General features: G+C 41.9%; 1 protein-coding gene across 7 annotated transcripts in view; it reads right to left on the bottom strand.

Moving 5' to 3' along the window:
- Positions 1–15,085, bottom strand: part of TGFBR3 (transforming growth factor beta receptor 3) — a 305,577-nt gene that overhangs the window by 58,585 nt on the left and 231,907 nt on the right. For 4 of the 7 annotated variants that reach the window (XM_077452926.1, XM_077452929.1, XM_077452927.1 and 1 more), the window contains exons 9-12: positions 12,694–12,920; positions 10,746–10,895; positions 5,815–5,961; positions 3,008–3,181 (exon numbers count right to left, since the gene is read on the bottom strand). In XM_077452926.1, coding sequence (XP_077309052.1) covers positions 3,008–3,181; positions 5,815–5,961; positions 10,746–10,895; positions 12,694–12,920 — 698 coding nt within the window. The remainder of the gene's footprint in view (positions 1–3,007; positions 3,182–5,814; positions 5,962–10,745; positions 10,896–12,693; positions 12,921–15,085) is intronic. The other 3 variants (XM_077452928.1, XM_077452930.1, XM_077452932.1) reach the window with 2 other exon arrangements.

Below are 15,085 nucleotides of genomic sequence, written 5' to 3'. Positions count from 1 at the left end.
ATTGCTGTAATAGTACTGAAAATCAGAATGTTTAACTCCAAACATGTTCCTATTTCTAATGATATCTATGGTAATGGTCTATTAGTTACCAAAAGATGAACACATATAACAGCATTAAAGGCACTTATGTATCTCCCCATAGTATATTTATTATTTAAATGCAATACATTTTGTTTGAGACTACCTAAAAGACTAAAGGAACTGAAGACAAGCCACATCCCAAATATATGGAGAAAAAGCAAAAAGGGATGCCCAAGGGATTTTATGGCCTAGGGGTATGGTCAAATACAAAAATATAAAGCGTATAAGCAAAAATACAAATTGTATTATTGGACAATATTCAAATTTACATACAGCAATGTTAAAACCAAAAATAGATGGTCATGTTATAACAATATACAGCTAAATGCTGAATCAAAAAGCTGGTCTCATGGTGGGAGGCCAAACAATCATATAAAGATTCAGAGATCCCAACATGTTTTGGAAATAGTTAAATTCCTTCTTCAGGGGATCATTTAATGCACGCTGTATTGCCCAGTAACATAATAGCAAAGATAAAAATATATTAGATCATAAGTTCAGTATAAATGTATAACGTATATAATAAAAGGTAAAGGGGTATTATGTTTATTATTTTAATAAACATAATTTTTAGGGATGCACTGAAATTTCGGCCACCGAAACATATCGTCCGAAAAAATTGTGTTTTCTGCGCATTGCCGAAAGGAAAATCTTGCCGATAATGGGGCCAAAAATGGGGGCGGGCCTGGGTGGACCCCTGCCTTCTGGTGCCGCCCATTGCAGGGGGCGTCTTCCTGGCTCGCCCCAGTCCTCCCTCCTCCTCTCCTCCATCCCCACAGAGCAGGCATCTCTGTGTGTCACGGAGCTGAATTGCCCGGGCGGCTGCAGTAACAATGTCCTGCCTCCTGTGACAGACGGCACACTGATCCAATGGCGGGACATTGAATCGGCGTGACGTGATTACAGGAGGTGGGACATTGTTACTGCAGCTGCCCGGGCAATTAAATTCACAGCTCCAGGACTCACGGAGATCGCAGCTCTGATCCGTGCACGGGTGAGGCTGCATTCAGAGCCTGGCAAGCTGCATTTGAGGGGAACTGGCAGGCTGCATCTGAGGGGAACTGGCAGGCTGCATTTGAGGGGAACTGGCAGGCTGCATTTGAGGGGAACTGGCAGGCTGCATTTGAGGTGAACTGGCAGGCTGCATTTGAGGGGAACTGGCAGGCTGCATTTGAGGGGAACTGGCAGGCTGCATCTGAGGGGAACTGGCAAGCTGCTTCTGAGGGTAACTGGCAGGCTCCATCTGTGGGGAACTGGCAGGCTGCATCTGTGGGCATTGGGGAGGCTGCATTAATCTCTTGTATCATGTCTGCAGTCTCTGACTGTCTCCTGTAGTATGTCCGCAGTCTTTGACTGTCTCCTGTATCATGTCTGCAGTCTCTGACCGTCTCCTGTATCATGTCTGCAGTCTCTGACCATCTCCTGTAGCATGTCTGCAGTCTCTGACCATCTCCTGTAGTATGTCTGCAGTCTCTGACCATCTTCTGTAGCATGCCTGCAGACTCTGACCATCTCCCGTAGCATGTCAGCAGTCTCTGACCATCTCCTGTAGCATGTCTGCAGTCCCTAACCATCTCCTGTATCATGTCTGCAGTCTCTGACCATCTCCTGTAGTATGTCTGCAGTCTCTGACCATCTCCTGTAGTATGTCTGCAGTCTCTGACCATCTTCTGTAGCATGTCTGCAGTCTCTGACCATCTTCCGTAGCATATCTGCAGTCTCTGACCATCTCCTGTAGCATGTCTGCAGTCTCTGACCATCTCCTGTAGCATGTCTGCAGTCTCTGACCATCTCCTGTAGAATGTCTGCAGTCTCTGACCATCTCCTGTAGAATGTCTGCAGTCTCTGACCATCTCCTGTAGTATATCTGCAGTCTCTGACCATCTCCTGTAGCATGTCTTCAGTCCCCGACCATCTCCCGTAGCATGTCTGCAGTCTCTGACCATCTCCTGTAGCATGTCAGCAGTCTCTGACCATCTCCTGTAGCATGTCTGCAGTCCCTGACCATCTCCTGTAGCATGTCTGCAGTCTCTGACCGTCTTCTGTATCATGTCTGCAGTCTCTGACCATCTCCTGTAGTATGACTGCAGTCTCTGACCGTCTCCTGTAGTATGTCTGCAGTCTCTGACCATCTTCTGTAGCATGTCTGCAGTCTCTGACCATCTTCCGTAGCATATCTGCAGTCTCCGACCATCTCCTGTAGCATGTCTGCAGTCTCTGACCATCTCCTGTAGCATTTTTGCAGTCTCTGACCATCTCCTGTAGCATGTCTGCAGTCTCTGACCATCTCCTGTAGCATGTCTGCAGTCTCTGATCATCTCCTGTAGTATATCTGCAGTCTCTGACTATCTCCTGTAGCATGTCTGCAGTCCCTGACCATCTCCCGTAGCATGTCTGCAGTCTCTGACCATCTCCCGTAGCATGTCTGCAGTCTCTGACCATCTCCCATAGCATGTCAGCAGTCTCTGACCATCTCCTGTAGCATGTCTGCAGTCTCTGACCATCTCTTGTAGCATGTCTGCAGTCTCTGACCATCTCCTGTAGCATGTCTGCAGTCTCTGTCAGATGGTTAGAGACTGGGGACATGATGCAAGAGGTGGTTGGAGACCGCAAACTGAATTTTCTTGAGCTTTTCTTGCACCAAAGGTGGCAATAATGGCCAATCATAAATTCATATTAATTTAAATTGATGATATTAATTAAAAAGTCAATTATAATACAATTGTATACAAAGATATAAATATTTTTTATTTTCGGTATCTGTTTTCAGCACCAAAAAACCCATTCGGTGCACCACTAATTATTTTTAGTCATTAACAATTTTGTATAAAAACACAAACTTTTTTTTAAAGTGACACAGCCAATAAAAGTGTCTGTACCTCTCCATTACTAGATTTCTGGGGTTCCCATAACGTTAACAGCTTACCTCCACATAAATCTGTCCGTTTTCAGCCACTGAGAAATAGTTCTGAGACGGTGTAAGGAACAGATCTGTTTTATAAAGCTCCATGTTAAATGTAACATTGTTTATTGCTGCATCTGGATGAGCAAATATTAAATCAAAGGGGGACCCAGTATCCTGCGGCATTGTACAGTTAAACTAAAAAGACAAGAAAAGAATATTAGTTGCTAAAAGTAGAAAATTTGAATTTTTATTTTTTTTATTTTAGCACAAACACAACGGTTTCCAGATTATTTATTTCTGGATTGCAAAATTGCCCTCAATTGGATACTTAAGTAAAGTAAACTTCTATAGACTCGGAATTAATTTGTTAATCATGGTATCTACCACAGGCATTTTTCTGTACTGGCATCACGTCAGCAATGATCATTTCAGTTCATAGAGAACCTTTCTTAAGAACTAAGGGATGTGGAGAAGTTGCCACAGTAGGAAAAAATGTGAACGGTGCCAAGATATCCCAACGAAGGTAGTTTAATACATACATCACTTGGCGCTCCTATAGATTTGCAGTGTTGTGTTATATATTCACCCATATGATCTACTCATTTTCATGCATCACATATAAATGGAAAACAAATTTGCTTTAAACTGATGACTTATTTTTTTGTATACCACGCATTAGAATTTAGATCTGAAAATGACACTCATTTTTGGTCTGTCCCGTAAAGAATGGAGAGTGGAACACAGCAAATCCCAAATAAACAATTGCATACATTGAAAAGTGGGTATTTCCCAATATATACTGAATAAAGATATATATTTTAATCTGTATTTTCCATTTCAGTGGCATACTATTTTCTAGTACACAGCATTTACAAGTAACATTCCTTAATGCCAAAATAGAAGCCAATGTTTTTCAAAAAGCTAATGTAGACAACCCCTTTTTGTTAAATATTGCTTTTGCATAAAAGATTATTTTCACATGGCATTGCAAAATCACTATGGAGAGCATAGGCACGCACAGTTATGCCTGGGCACACACTAATCACTACATGCCATGCTGATTACCCATATGCCCGGTCATCCATCCTATTGGCTCCCCCACCTTGAAGTGCTACTGGCTTCCCTCCTATCCTCCCAGCTGGTGCAGGGGATGTTTCAGGATGGAGAGTGGGGGACGGGGGTAGTAAATATGTAATTTACCAGCACCTTCCTTTTCTAAATGAACCCACTTACTTACTGTGTTCATTCATAACTGAACCATAGCAAACTGTGTTTATTATGCTTCAGTTTGGGAATGAACAGGAAGCCGATCAGCACAGAGCACTTCCTATTCATTTACTGCCCCGTGCAGCTGAGACTGCAGAGAAAGTCATGTGTGTTTGAGCTTTGGTGTGCACACCCTAATGAAATGGGCATCACACCTATGATGGAAAGAGGAGTTTCCATCAGTAATGGCAACAGTCTAATATCCTCTTTATAGTTATTAGATAATAGATATTTAGAGCACCTTAATCACTGCAACTAATAGCAATTTACTATGTGCTCACTCAGTTTAATGCTGCTATTCACAGACATACATTTCTGATATTCTGATGCGCATATAATGTTAACTGCCCCTTAGGGCTCATTTACACTTGCTTCCGCTTCAAAACACATTAAAGCACCCCCTGCTTCAACATGCTTTTATGGTGTGTTTTTGATGCTTCGGTGGTGCTTTGGTTAAGCTTCGGTGATGCTTCAGTGCAGCTCTGGTGAAGCTTCGGTGATGCTCTTTTTAAGCTTTGTTGAAGCTTGGCAGATGCCCTGTGTGTGTGTTGATATATCATACCTGCAATTTCTCCAAAACAAAACGAAGCTAAATCAGAATTAAAGCCTCTCAAAAGCTGCAGGTGCTTCAATTGAGCTTTGCTATAAACTTCTATGGAGGCTTGAAAATGGAGTTCCGCTTAAAAAAAATAATAAATAAAAGTCAGTAGCTACAAATACTGCAGCTGCTGACTTTTAATAATCAGACACGCACCTGTCCCAGGATCCAGCGATGCAGGGGAACGAAGCCCCGCTCGTCTCCCCCTCCTCTCTGTGGCGCTGCCATTTTGAATGTCGGTGCCCGGCTGTGGCTTCACTGTGCATGTGCGAGCCACGGGGCGTGCCACAACTGGCCAGGCAATCATCTGGGACTGATTGCCAAGAGGGTGGGGGGAGAGGTGATCTCCCTTCCGGCGTCGCGGTGCGCAAGGAGGAAGTGGGAGCCCAAAATAGGGTATCCGCTTCCCTCCCAAAAAAATGTGGCATGTCAGGGGGTCACCTTCCCTTAAAGCGGACATTCCATTTTTGGGTGGAACTCCGCTTTAAACCACCACTAAAATGGCATGGGGTATAATTTTTGAAGCAAAACAAAAAGCAAATGCAAGGTGTAAACAGGAATGTAAGTTAACCATTTTATTTAGTGACAGGAGCATTAAGAGAGCTTTCAAAAAAAGCCTTGTTTTGAAGCAAGTGTAAACGAGCCCTAAAGATGAAACACGGTTAAGGAAGGGACATGGACCTTGGCAGGTATTCAGAATACAGTAGTAGCAGGGATCATAATGATCTTATCCTAGACTTGGCAATAACTTGGGGACTCAAAGAACCACCTGGCTTCCTTAATGCACTCTAGGGTGAATGCACAAAATATTGGCCGACCACGCCGCTCGCATTTTTCATCTCAGGCGTGTGAGTGGCAGCCATGTCTAATAATATGGGTCTAATAAAAATAACATTCGAAAGGGAAGCAGCTAAAATAGCTTTTTGGAAAGTCCGCTCCTTGTGTCTTCCTGAAAAACACATACCACCACAATTTCAGGACGCTTCAAGTATGGAAGACCTATTTCAGTTTCCTCTGTGTCTCCTGGAAACCCGCTATCGCCAGATTCCAAATCCTCGTAATCGCTAGGCCAGCCACTTCCCTCAGTGGGTGGTGATAGCTGTATAACAATCTGGAACATCACAGGAAAAGCTGTCAGTGTGACTGCTTTCACAAAAATAAAAGCATACAATTTTTTATTTTTTTTTCTGACTAAAAAGATTGCATTCAACTGATTGCTTTTCCATTGAGCATACTCATTTTAAATTGGGGGAACTCCACACAAACAAACAAAGCACCTAAATGACCAACAGGCAAGGTCATAGGAAAAACAGATTGTTTGGGAGCATGTGGAAACTATGAAGCCTGCAAGAGAAAGGGAACATGTGTTTTTTATACATTCGGATTGAGCTCTGGGGAGGAAGCTGCCCTATCGTGTGAACAATACTTATGTCAAGAGAAGGATTTGGATTTTATTTCAGGCTCAAATATAGAAATTGCAGGAGATTTGTTTTATAGACCAATGAATGGGCAGTATAGAAAATTTGGCCTAGATGAAGCTCATTACAAAACCACATCTTACTAAGCTAAGTGATAAAGCTTTAAATGCTGAGTGATGTTGTCCTATCTGTGGCTCATGAGATATATGTAGCTTTTAGCTATTTTTCTATGTCTGTTGACATCACCCCTGCAGGCTGTAAATATGTGTGTGACCGAGCACCTTCTATACGGACTAAGCCAATTCCCAGTCACTTATTGAAGAATTCCAGGTAGAGATTTTATACCTAGTTACATGGGTCCCATTTGGACTAATGTAACTATGCATATACCATATCTGGCCAATCGCCCTAGAAGCTGCATGACGTCACCATCCTGCTTCTCCACCTTGTCCAATCAGAAAATGCAAAGCATTCTCTGAATGGCATCATAGCCAAGCAACCAGCATCCTGTGTACAGAATGCTGCAGGGCAGAGCACGGGACCAGGAAAAAGTGGAGATCACTGGTGCAATGGTGCCTACTGCAGTGGTTGTAAGTTTCCAGGGGGTTTGGTCAAGCATGGTGCTGTATACGCATAGATACATTGGTCCAATGTACTAAATAGCCATACCTGAAATTCTTAATTATGTCATTATTAGGGTGTATATTTACTGTAGCACATATACAGTTACTGGCAAAAGTGAGTAGACCCCTCACATTTTTGTAAATATTTTAGAATATCTTTTCAATGTGACAACACTGAAGAAATTACACTTTGCTACAATGTAAAGTAGTGAGTGTACAGCTTGAATAACAGTGTAAATTTGCTGTCCCCTCAAAATAAACCCACAGCCATTAATGTTTAAACCGCTGGCAACAAAACTGAGTACATCCCTAAGTGGAAATGTCCAAATTGGGCCCAATTAGCCATTTTCTGTCTCCATGGACATGTGACTCGTTAGTGTTATAAGGTCTCAGGTGTGAATGGAGAGCAGGCATGTTAAATTTGGTGTTATCGCTCTCACTCTCTCATACTGGTCACTGGAAGTTCAACATGGCACCTCATGGCAAAAAACTCTCTGAGGAGCTGAAAAAAGAACCGTTGCTCTACATAAAGAAGACCTACACTATAAGAAGATTGCCAAGACCCTGAAACTGAGATGCAGCATGGTGGCCAAGACCATACAGCGGTTTAACACTACAGGTTCCACTCAGGCCTTGGTTGAGCAAAGAAGTTGAGTGCACATGATCAGAGTCATATCCAGAGGTTGTCTTTGGGCCATAGAGTGCTGCCAGCATTGCTGCAGAGGTCAAAGGGGTGGGGGGTCAGCCTGTCAGTGCTCAGACCATACGCCGCACACTGCATCAAATTGGTCTGCATGGCTGTTGTCCCGGAAGGAAGCCTCTTCTAAAGATAATACACAAGGAAGCCCGCAAACAGTTTGCTGAAGACAAGCAGACTAAGGACATGATTTACTGGAACCATGTTCTGTGGTCTGATGAGACCAAGATAAACTTATTCGGTTCAGATGGTGTCAAGCGTGTGTGGCGGCAAGCAGGTGAGGAGTACAAAGACAAGTGTGTCTTGCCTACAGTCAAGCATGGTGGTGGGAGTGTCATGGTTTGAGGCTGCATGAGTGCAGCCGGCACTGGGGAGCTACAGTTCATTGAGGGAACCATGAATGCCAACATGTACTGTAACATACTGAAGCAGAGTATGATCCCTTCCTTCGGAGACTGAGCCGCAGGGCAGTACTACAACATGATAATGACCCCAAACACACCTCCAAGACGACCACTGATAAAGGTGATGGATTGGCCAAGCATGTCTCCAGACCTAAACCCTATTGAGCATCTGTGGGCATCCTCAAATGGAAGGTGGGGGAGCGCAAAGTCTCTAACATCCACCAGCTCCGTGATGTCGTCATGGAGGAGTGGAAGAGGACTCCAGTGGCAACCTGTGAAGCTCTGGTGAACTCCATTCCCAAGAGGGTTAAGGCAGTGCTGGAAAATAATGGTGGCCACACAAAATATTGACACTTTGGGCCCAATTTGGACATTTTCACTTAGGAGTATACTCACTTTTGTTGCCATTAATGGCTGTGTTTTGAATTATTTTGAGGGGGACAGCAAATGTACACTGCTATACAAGCTGTACACTCACTACTTTACCATTGTAACAAAGTGTAATTTCTTCAGTGCCGTCACATGAAAAGATATAATAAAATATTTACAAAAATATGAGGGGTGTACTCACTTTTGTGAGATACTGTACCTGATTTACCTAACAACTCCTTTCATACTACTGGGGTAGAAAATTTTTTTACATTACCGATGATTTCATGACACTGGCCTTTATTTGACATACAGTATAAGCCAGAATTTTGTGCCAAAGGGGTATATTTTCTAAAACCAGTGCACCCAAAATCTGGCGCAGCTGTGCATGGTAGCAGATCAGCTTCTAACCTGCACTCTCCAGCATTAGTAAATAAAACCCAAAATGTGTTGTTTCTGAACCAAACTTCTATACTAGAAGAAATAGCATTTCATGCACCAGAACAATGTCAAAACTATAATTTGGGGTTGTTAAGCCATAACTTTATTATGATGTAGCATTCTTAAATTATTTGATTATTGGGAGTTAACTTTGGTACTCAAAGCTTTAACTTTTAGGGCAGCTGATATTCTGAATTGCTTGCAACCTGGGGGCCTCCAGTTGTTGTGGAACTACATTGCATGGCTGGCAGTTACAATTACTCCCAGGCAGGGGCGGATCCAGAGTCTAGTCTCGGGAGGGGCACTGCCAGAAAAATATGTGGGCAATTTGTCAGGGCAGTGGCTGGTGTTGGCGCTTCAATCATCATGGCACCATGGTTGATATGGTGTCAGGATGATTGAAGCGCAATTATTATTATTACACTGTAATATAAAATGTAATAGTTCAACTCACCATAATGGACCTGCACCTTTTTTCAATATAACACACCACAATGCACTGGGGGCTCACATATGTGCCTAGTGTTGCATTAAAATGTATGTGTGTTGTGGTGCTTTGGATCTCTATTCAAAATGAATATCATGTCACAGTAACGTATATTGTGATACTGTGCATTGCAGTTACACTTTAGTAAGCATTACCACATTGTGCAGATGTGAATCTGGCCTAACCCTAGGTTCACACTTCGGCACGTGGCTGCGGGTGCAGGAATCGCAGTGAAACCCGCAACCACCCACAGTGAAAAGACACTGCTCTGTGGAAAAGTGCAGGGCTGGCATTTATTCTGAATGGCACCCCCACGCATATAAAATCGCAGTGCCTTTGCAGGTGTGGGAACCGCAGGGAAATTGCATAGTCAAAAAGACCATAAAATTTCCCTGCGGTCGCGTTTTTGAAAAGGTTCCATTGAAATGAATGCCATGCCAATGCAAACGTGGCCTGCAAACATGCAGAGATGTGAACCTTTTAGAAAAAAAACACCATCTGATCTACAGCTGAATATGGTTGAGTAAGCCAACATTTCACACTACTTTTACTGTGTGCTTCTGGTGTGTTTTTGGGTTGCCTGCACCTGTGAAAAATGGACATGTGACTCAAAAATGCAAATCGCAATTTTTACCGTGATTTCCATTATTTCAATTTTTCAATTTTGGTGTAGGATGCACCTGTAACGCAGTGGTGTGAAGAGTACCATAGGATTTAAAGGGAAACATTTTTCTTGCATTTTTTTTGCAAGGTAAAAACGCAGGAAAAAATGTTTAAGTGTTAAAGGACCCTGGGGTATTTTATCAGGCCATGTTTGCGCACATATTTAAGAAGTAATGGCTTTTCAAGGGAAATGTGTATACAAAAAAAACTTGTGATTGCAGTGAATTCCTAAAACTATATTTGTCCCTTCCATCCCATCCTACAATAAACCAAAAAACTGTGTGCTATATGATGATGCTATAATAATTTACCCAAAATCTGCATCACAACAAACTGTTCATGACAGTCATGACAGTCCATAAGTTACAACTAAAAACACAATTTTTCAGTGATATCAACAACCATTTATGATCCCGAAATCTCATAACAGAACTGGTGGGAAATAGAAATAAGTGTGCTCTAGCTGCGTTCTAGGCAAGGATTTGGGAAGATGATGTTGGGGTCTAAAGATCTTGAACTTATGCTGGGTAATGTATATGTAAAAAAAAGTTTTCAGCCAGGAAAAAAATGAAAGATAAAAACAACAGGGAAGAAATGAAAATACAATTCAACATAAGATAAAAAAAGATAAGAGGACAAGTTTAAATCCAGGAAAGGAAGACGATCTAGGTAAACCAAAACAAGCATACCATTCTACACTCCCTTGTAAATTGATAAATTGCTATCAAAGTTTTGATACTATATTTCTATTAAAATGCCTCAGATAGAACTAACAACCCATCAATCTACTTACAGTATTAAAGTAAACAATACTTGTGCCATCAATGGTGTGCTGTGTTCCACATCCCTCCAGGGAAGATTCTAAGATAAAATGAGTGTCATTTTCCTGTGCTCTGCATACTGGATCGAGTAGAGAAAGCTCGGTCCCTATGTATCCATTGGCCTTAAAAAGGATGCAACAAGTCAACAGCTAAGGCCAAAAACCATGATTAGAAGCAGAACGCATTATCATTTAAACTAAATAAACACATTTTAAGCCCAAAGGCACTGAGACACATTTTATGGATTTTTTAGCCAGCCAATACTGATATCAAGTGCTTCAATTTTGCATTATTTAGGTAAAAAAATATATATTAACACAAAGGTTCAGTTCACAAAGCTAACAAAAAAAAGATAAAGGTCCTTAACTTAAATAAAATGCCTTTGTTGACAGGCTTTGGGCTTGGGCATGAGGAGTTCCTTTGAGCTTTGAGGTTATTCAAAATTCATTGACAGGTGCATGTGACCTGCAGTTGATCAGGTTTTGCGGTGCTTTAGACATGTATAGGGATGCAATACCTATCTGAGACAAACGCCCTTCAAACAAAGCCCTTACAGTTATTTTCAATAGAGTCAGATGAGATTTGAAAATGTATTCACCTAACTTTAAAATTAGGATCATTTTAACTGTGTTAAAGATTTGGCCTAAAATACATATTATGGAATTCAATGTTATTTTCATTTACTACATTTTAAACATCAGGAACGTGACTGCTACTGCGCAGTGGGAAAGGAGCCTATCCATATGGTAAAAGGACAGCTGCATGGGGGAGAGGAAGTCAGGATGAATGCCTTTAATCAACTGCAGGGGATCCAGTCCCCGATATGAATGTTTAAAGCGAAGTTCCACCCAAAAGTAGAAGCTCCGCTTATCTGCCTTCTTCCCCCCTCCGGTGGCAGATTTGGCACCTTTCGGGGGGGGGGGGGGGGGGTACCAGTTATTGACAAGTACCCATCCCCAGAGATCTCACCACAGCAAAATCATTTGCAACTTCGGCACTCCTCCTCCACCGGGCAATTCAGAAAGCACAAGGCTTCACAGTCGGTTTCCTTACAGTATGTGTAGCTGCTGACTTTTAATGTTTGCTGGGGGGGGGGGGGGTGTCAGTTGAGGAGTTGAGGGCACTTTAGAGTAGAACTATAGGCACTTTCAATGATAATGCTAAACAGGACAAATAAAGGGGGGATCTCCTTAACAGGAGCACAGACAGCAATAAAAATTGACAGGTGTTCTAATCTCTCTCCACTCTGCTCAAACCTAAAAAAAAAAAAATGTTGCCTTTAGTTATACTTTAAGAAACCTCTAAGTAAAATATAGAGGTATCTAGCCCTGACCTCTCCATATGAAAATGTTAGTCCTGGCCGAACGTATTAACTATTTTCCAAATCACGGGCCTGAAACAAGTAGGCAGATCCGGAGTTATGCTTTCACTGTTTGCCTTCTTTTCTTTGGTTAGTGACTGAAAAAGTACTAAGGCTATAGAGAGCCAAGCAGCCGGCATTTTCTGCCCAGGCTAAGAAGACTGATATATTAAAATGAATGGTTTAATTGAACTGAAAAGCAAAGGTTATACAACCTGTAAAATATTTCATGTTGCCTTAACGGTAGGAATATCCTCTTACATATACATTTAAAAGATAATTATAATATTCTTAAAAGGAGGTATTCTATTTTTTATTTAATGATCCTTCATGCATTTTTAACACACATTGTTGCCCATTCCTGTCTCAACCACTGTGACTTCTCTCCATTTGCGCAATGGTCAAAAATCTGAATTTGAATGCAGATACTCCCATTTTTGTCAATAAAGGAAAAAAAAACATCACTTGTGTCATACAATATTCCTTTAAATGCAGAACGCCTCAATTAAATGACCGTATTTATATATAAACTAGTCAAATTATATGTCAAAGTTACGCACCTGTAGATTTTCTTTTTGTATGGCTGCCACAATCTTAGTCTCATCGCATTTAACAGACAAAGCAACATTAATGTTCCCCTGTGCCTCCTCTGGTTCTTTCAGGGAGTCCCGAGTGTCCAGATCTTCTGATGTTAGATTAAACTCTCCTATTTCTTCTCTATCAGTTAAACGCAGTAATTCTAACCATTTAGGGGGGATCGCTGACTTTTCATCATCGTTCATCTCTACTAAACAAAAAAAATGTATCTAAACAGTTCATAACTATAAATCACATATTGATTTTAACAATTTTAAACTAATCCATTGCTATACATAATGTGGTAAATGGATTTCATTCCACTGCAAAATAACTACTTTGACTATACTGGTTGAAATGTATCTCTAGCCAAAACTTTTTTTTTTTTTAAGTTTTGGATAGAATAGAAACAGAACAAAAAGTAAATGGGAAGGAATGTTTCTAGCAAGGACACAACCCTTTTTCATTAGTAGGGTATGGAAAAGATAGAGCCTACATGAGCATTTTATTGCTATTTGTGTTTAATGGAGTTCTTCTCACTTCCTCTTATGGAAGTAATGTTGTCACCTTGAAATGAAACAAAGGGAAATTGCCGCAATGGGACACAGACAGAAAAGAAAATGTAATTTCTCTGTACTTAATCCAGAAAACTTTAGCCCCCCTTTGCACACAAAGCGACCTAGCTGCAGTGTGTCCCTCCTGGCGTTTTGGTGTGCCCAAGAAGGATAGATGCAGTGTCCAGCCACACTGCCGGCAGACTGTCAAAATCTTTGGCAGACTGCAGCAGGATGATGTTGAACGCTGTGCAGAGTAGTAGCAGCATTTAGGACCTTGTGACCAGGGACAAATGGCCAGAATACAAAAGACCTGTTCTGGACCTTTGTCCCTGAATGCACACGGCCCTAAAGGCTGGCACCGTTTAGTACAGGGTTTAGCACAGTTCAGCTACAGCCTGCCACACATTTTAACAGGCTGCCTGAGGTAGGGCTGAACCTGCACCTGTCTATTCCGAATGCACTAAAATACCCGCACAGATGCATTGCAGCAGGAAAGCTCCATGTGCAAGGGGCCTTAAACAATTAAAAAATGTCAAAACCAAAAGCCATATGATGTGGGTATAATGCATTACCTGATTTAAAGTAGCAATGTTTAAAGCAGTTGTACAATTACAAAAAAAAAACATGTTATACTTATCTGTTTGTGCAATGCTATTGCACAGAGCAATCAGGAACCTCCACTTCTGGCGTCCCCTGGGGGTGCTCTTCTGCATGTGCCATCATAGGAAGCCACATCCTATAGTGGCACACAAGCAGGCTCACTACAGAGCCAGGCTGTGTGTATATCCACTGGCACACATAGTGTGGCTTGGCCCCATCCCCTGTTCTCTGCCCACTGGATTTGAATGACAGCGGTGGGAGCCAATGACGCCCGCTGCTCTCAGCCAATCATGTGAGAAAACGGATAGAGGATTGGAGTGGGCCCCGTCACTCCAGAGCTGGGTTGTGTGTGTCCATTGACACATACAGTGTGGCTTGGTCCCATCCCCTGCTCTCTACTCACTGGATTTGACTGACAGTGGTGGGAGCTAATGGCTCCCACTGCACTCAACCAATCCTGTGAAAAAGCGGAGAGAAGATCTGCAGACCAAGCACAGCGCTGGATTGATACAGAACTCAGGTAAGTATTTAGGAAGGGGGTACATTAAGATAAAAACCTTATGATTTTAGAGCCACAGTTAAATGCTACATAGAAAACATATTCAGTATCTCACAAACATGAGTACACCCCTCACATTTTTGAAAATATTTTATTATATCTTTTCCTATGACAACACTGAAGAAATGACATGTTGCTACAATGTAAAGTAGTGAGTGTACAGCTTATATAACCGTTACAAGTTGCTGTCCCCTAAAAAAATAACTCAACACAGCCATTAATGTCACACCCTAAGTGCAAATGTCAAAATTGGGCCAAATTAGCCATTTTCCCTCCTCAATGTCATGTGACTCGTTAGTGTTAAAAGGTCTTAGGTGTGAATGGAGAGCAGGTGTGTTAAATTTGGGGTTATCGCTCTCACTGGTCACTGGAAGTTCAACGTGCCACCTCATGGCAAAGAATTCTCTGAGGATCTGAAAACAAAAATTGTTGATCTACATAAAGATGGCCTAGGCTATAAGAAGATTTCCAAAACCCTGAAACTGAGCTGCAGCAAAGTGGCCAAGACCATACAGCAATTTAACAGGACAGGTTCCATTCAGAACAGGCTTTGTCATGGTCGAGTAAAGAAGTTGAGTGCACATGCTCAGCGTCATATCCAGAGGTTGTCTTTGAGAAATAGACGTATGAGTGCTGCCAGCATTACTGCAGAGGTTGAGG

The sequence above is a fragment of the Lithobates pipiens genome, unplaced genomic scaffold (genome assembly GCF_037356315.1).
Source record: "Lithobates pipiens isolate NorthernLeopardFrog02 unplaced genomic scaffold, aLitPip1_a1.2 Scaffold_23, whole genome shotgun sequence".
Taxonomy (NCBI): domain Eukaryota; kingdom Metazoa; phylum Chordata; class Amphibia; order Anura; family Ranidae; genus Lithobates; species Lithobates pipiens.
The sequence above is the reverse complement of the archived record's forward strand: the minus strand, read 5'-3'. Positions and strand labels throughout refer to the sequence as shown.